At 43.7% G+C, this 3,318-nt stretch overlaps 1 protein-coding gene across 1 annotated transcript; it reads right to left on the reverse strand.

Moving 5' to 3' along the window:
- Positions 1 to 315: 315 nt before the first annotated feature.
- Positions 316 to 2,454, reverse strand: LOC117542395 (protein ALP1-like). Its single transcript, XM_034210053.1, has 3 exons — positions 2,026 to 2,454; positions 1,336 to 1,451; positions 316 to 1,201 (listed from the first exon to the last, which is right to left on the reverse strand). Exons 1-3 carry the CDS (start codon positions 2,372 to 2,374, stop codon positions 398 to 400), a joined length of 1,269 nt encoding a protein of 422 aa, XP_034065944.1. The 5' UTR covers positions 2,375 to 2,454; the 3' UTR covers positions 316 to 397.
- Positions 2,455 to 3,318: the final 864 nt, after the last annotated feature.

Below are 3,318 nucleotides of genomic sequence, written 5' to 3' on the forward strand. Positions count from 1 at the left end.
ACTGAATCAAACCATAAACAAGGTGGCCGGTTGGGATTACTATATATATATATATATATATATATATAAAATATATCTGCATTATTTGATCCCACTTTATGCTTTGCTCTTGCTGCTTATTTTACACGGATTTTATATCTTATGTTTCTGCCCCTCTGTTCATTCTCCCATTATCCTCCTCAATCTGCCTAGAAGTATTTTAATGTTGTCGCTGTTACTATAAACAATACTAATGCTAGGGCTGCAACTGACAGTTATGTAGGCACATTGTTATTGTTTCTTATCACTGTGTGATTAAAAGAATAAACACAAATAGCAATGCAAAACTTTATTTCGTACCTTAAAAAAATCCACATGACATTAATTAGCCAAACCACCATGAAAGAAAACTATGGTGCTATATCTTATCCCACTGAAAAGACACTGCACCGATACCGTTAAAATATTGGCATAGTTCATCCCTGTGATGCTTGGCTCGAGCTGGATTATTGGTGGTGGGTGGCAGGGTGGCTTGCCGTAGGTCATGGTCTTGTCTCCAGCTCCCTGGGACAGTGCCATGATCGGGTCCTTCCTGGTCAACAACTCCCGCCATGTATACGCTACAGTTCTCTGTGCGCAGGAAGTTGTGCAGAGCACAGCAAGCCAAAACAATGGCCTCCACTTTGGCAGTGTCTTGAATGTTTATGGTGGTTAGGAAGACCCGAAAACGGTTGGCTAGGATGCCAAAGGCATTTTCTACCACCCTCCGAGCCCGTGACAGCCTGTAGTTGAAGATGCGTTGCTCTACAGCTAGCCTGCGGTTCGGATAGGGCTTCATGAGGTACTCTTTCAGGGGAAATGCCTCATCTGCCACAATGTGGTAACAAACCGCCTGGTCAGAAGCAGGAAGTGGTGCAGGTGCAGGGATGTTGAATGTCCTATTCTCCAAGGCATCCTGCAGTGAGCATCCACCAAACACACCACCATCTGAAATCCTCCCATTACAACCTACATCTACATACAAGAACTTGTAGTTGCTGTCGACCAGTGCCTTTAGCACTATTGAAAATGTATGTTTGTAGTTGAAGTAGGTTGATCCAGTTCCTGGAGGCGGGCGGATGTTGATGTGTTTCCCATCCAGGGCACCTAGGCAGTTTGGGAAGTCCCACTGAGCCTGGAATCCATCAGCTACTTGCTGCCACTCTTCCACTGTGTCTGGGCACTGAAAAACAAAACATATATTTTTTAAGACCCATGTTTCATATGGCAAACCAAACATTTGCTGTTCAAATGCCTACAGACCTCACTGTATTACATAGAGTTTGCACAGTAAAACCAGTAAGTATCCACACATACCTTCAGGTATTTCTCTTTTAAAACCTCGTAAATGGCTGTACAGGTCTCAGGAACGAATTGCCGGATGGTTGACACTCCCACTCGGAACTGGTAGGAAAGGCTCCTGAAGCTTTCCCCTGGAAATATTAACATTACATTACATTACATGTTACTTGTTAGACGCTTTTATCCAAAGCGACTTACATACTCAATACTGTGGGCAATCCCCACAGGAGCAATTTGGGGTGAAGTGTCTTGCCCAGGGACACAACGACATGCTGACAGCAGTGGGGTTTGAACCTGTGCTCCCCTGATCCCAACACCAAGGCTCTATCCACTGCGCCACACGCCTCCCCTAACAAACACACGCCTAACAAACACATAACTGAGTTCTCTACACAAGCAGCTGAACAAAACACTCATTAGCTACAAAACAACAGGTTATAGTTTGATTACTTTTGCTACTAAGAAGATTCAGACAAATGATACAAAATATAAAAATGAAATATTTTAACATGCATTATTATAGGAAGAAGATAACGCTTTATTGATCCCTTGGTAAATTCTCAAGCAACCAAGCAGTACTTTGGTTTTGTACTTACACTAGTACATCTACATTACACTGCGGTATTACTACTTACTAAAGCAAAATATACAATAATATACAAAGTCCTGCAATTTTAAATATAGCAACATCTTTAGCTTGCATACCTGTTGCCAAAAATCGCAGCGTAACCATCAGACGTGTCCCCACGGAGATGCAATCCGGGTAGTTGGTGTTTTCCCTCTGGGTGATTGGAGTGATGAGTTCCTCCAACGTGTGGAACTGCACAGGAAAAAGCCGAGCGAAATTTCTGAAATCTGGCACTTCATTGAATTCCAGCTCTCGACACAGGTTCGGGAAAGCACCGTGAGCTTCTCGCTGTAGTATCCATGACTTCACCAATTTAGTGTGGTTTCTCCTAATTCTTCGCTTCCGCTTCTTGAGAGACTGTTGCTTGAGAATGTCTTCCACAAGTAACACTGCAATGGCTGATAGCGCCAGTGCCGCACGAAACATGTTTTAGATGGACGAGAGGGAAAATGGAACGCACACGCTATTTGTTGTTGTTTATATCACGGTCTGTTCTTCTTCTCTGTCTTCTGGTTGTTGCCTCTTTTGAATGACGAATACACACTACCGCCGCCTGCTGGTAAGGAGAGTTATTGCCACTCACGCACTGAAGTCTTTGCGGTGTGTTCCCGTGCGACACATGGCCAAGATGCAGGAGAACACGGCCAGGCAACAGCCGACGTCAGCGTCGGCGAGTCCTCTGGTGACTGCTTGGTGTGTCAGGGCCTTTACACACACTTACTCACATTCACATAGAGAGTGTAATCAGTCCAGCTCTGACGCAACAGCACCACTCCACTGATTTTCTTCTCAAGTTTCTTAGTTTAACTCTCCACTTTTCCTTCTTCTTTAAAGCATTTGGTCATACCATGACTCTTTGTTATCCCTTTATCTTATAGCTAATGAGATAATTATATATAATGAGTTTTTAGAGAGGGCATGTTATACTCATTTTCAGGTTCATATTTGTATTTTGGGACTCTACTGTGACATGTCTCCATGCTCTAATGTTCAAAAAGCTCTTTATTTTTCTCATACTGCCAGCACCTCTTTTCACCCTCTGTCTGAAACCAGAGCCTAGTCTGCTCTCATTGGTAAACTGTCCGACTCTGTTGTGATTGGTTAACCGCTTAAGCTGCATTCACACAATAGTTAATTTGCTTTTTGTTCACTACCGGGTTTGGCACAGAGCCTTGCGGTGAAAATAGCTTTTTAGTTTTTGTTTCTGTGGTTAAGTCCCCTGCTAGCTTGTGCCGCTACATCCAGCTGTCATCTGTTTGTTGGCGCGTCGAAAGGTCAGTGGTTAACAAGGTAAAAGTGCAATCACTAGACCCCCTGCAGTTCGCATATCAGCCTCGTATTGGAGTGGAGGACGCCATCATCTTCCTGCT

The sequence above is a fragment of the Gymnodraco acuticeps genome, unplaced genomic scaffold (genome assembly GCF_902827175.1).
Source record: "Gymnodraco acuticeps unplaced genomic scaffold, fGymAcu1.1, whole genome shotgun sequence".
Lineage (NCBI taxonomy): Eukaryota > Metazoa > Chordata > Actinopteri > Perciformes > Bathydraconidae > Gymnodraco > Gymnodraco acuticeps.

Coding starts and splice junctions, on each gene's coding strand:
- LOC117542395 (XM_034210053.1), bottom strand. CDS start 2,374: ATGTTTCGTGCGGCACTGGCGCTATCAGCCATTGCAGTGTTACTTGTG. Junction 1,452..2,025: donor GCTGCGATTTTTGGCAACAG/GTATGCAAGCTA, acceptor TAATATTTCCAG/GGGAAAGCTTCAGGAGCCTT. Junction 1,202..1,335: donor TAAAAGAGAAATACCTGAAG/GTATGTGTGGAT, acceptor TTTGTTTTTCAG/TGCCCAGACACAGTGGAAGA.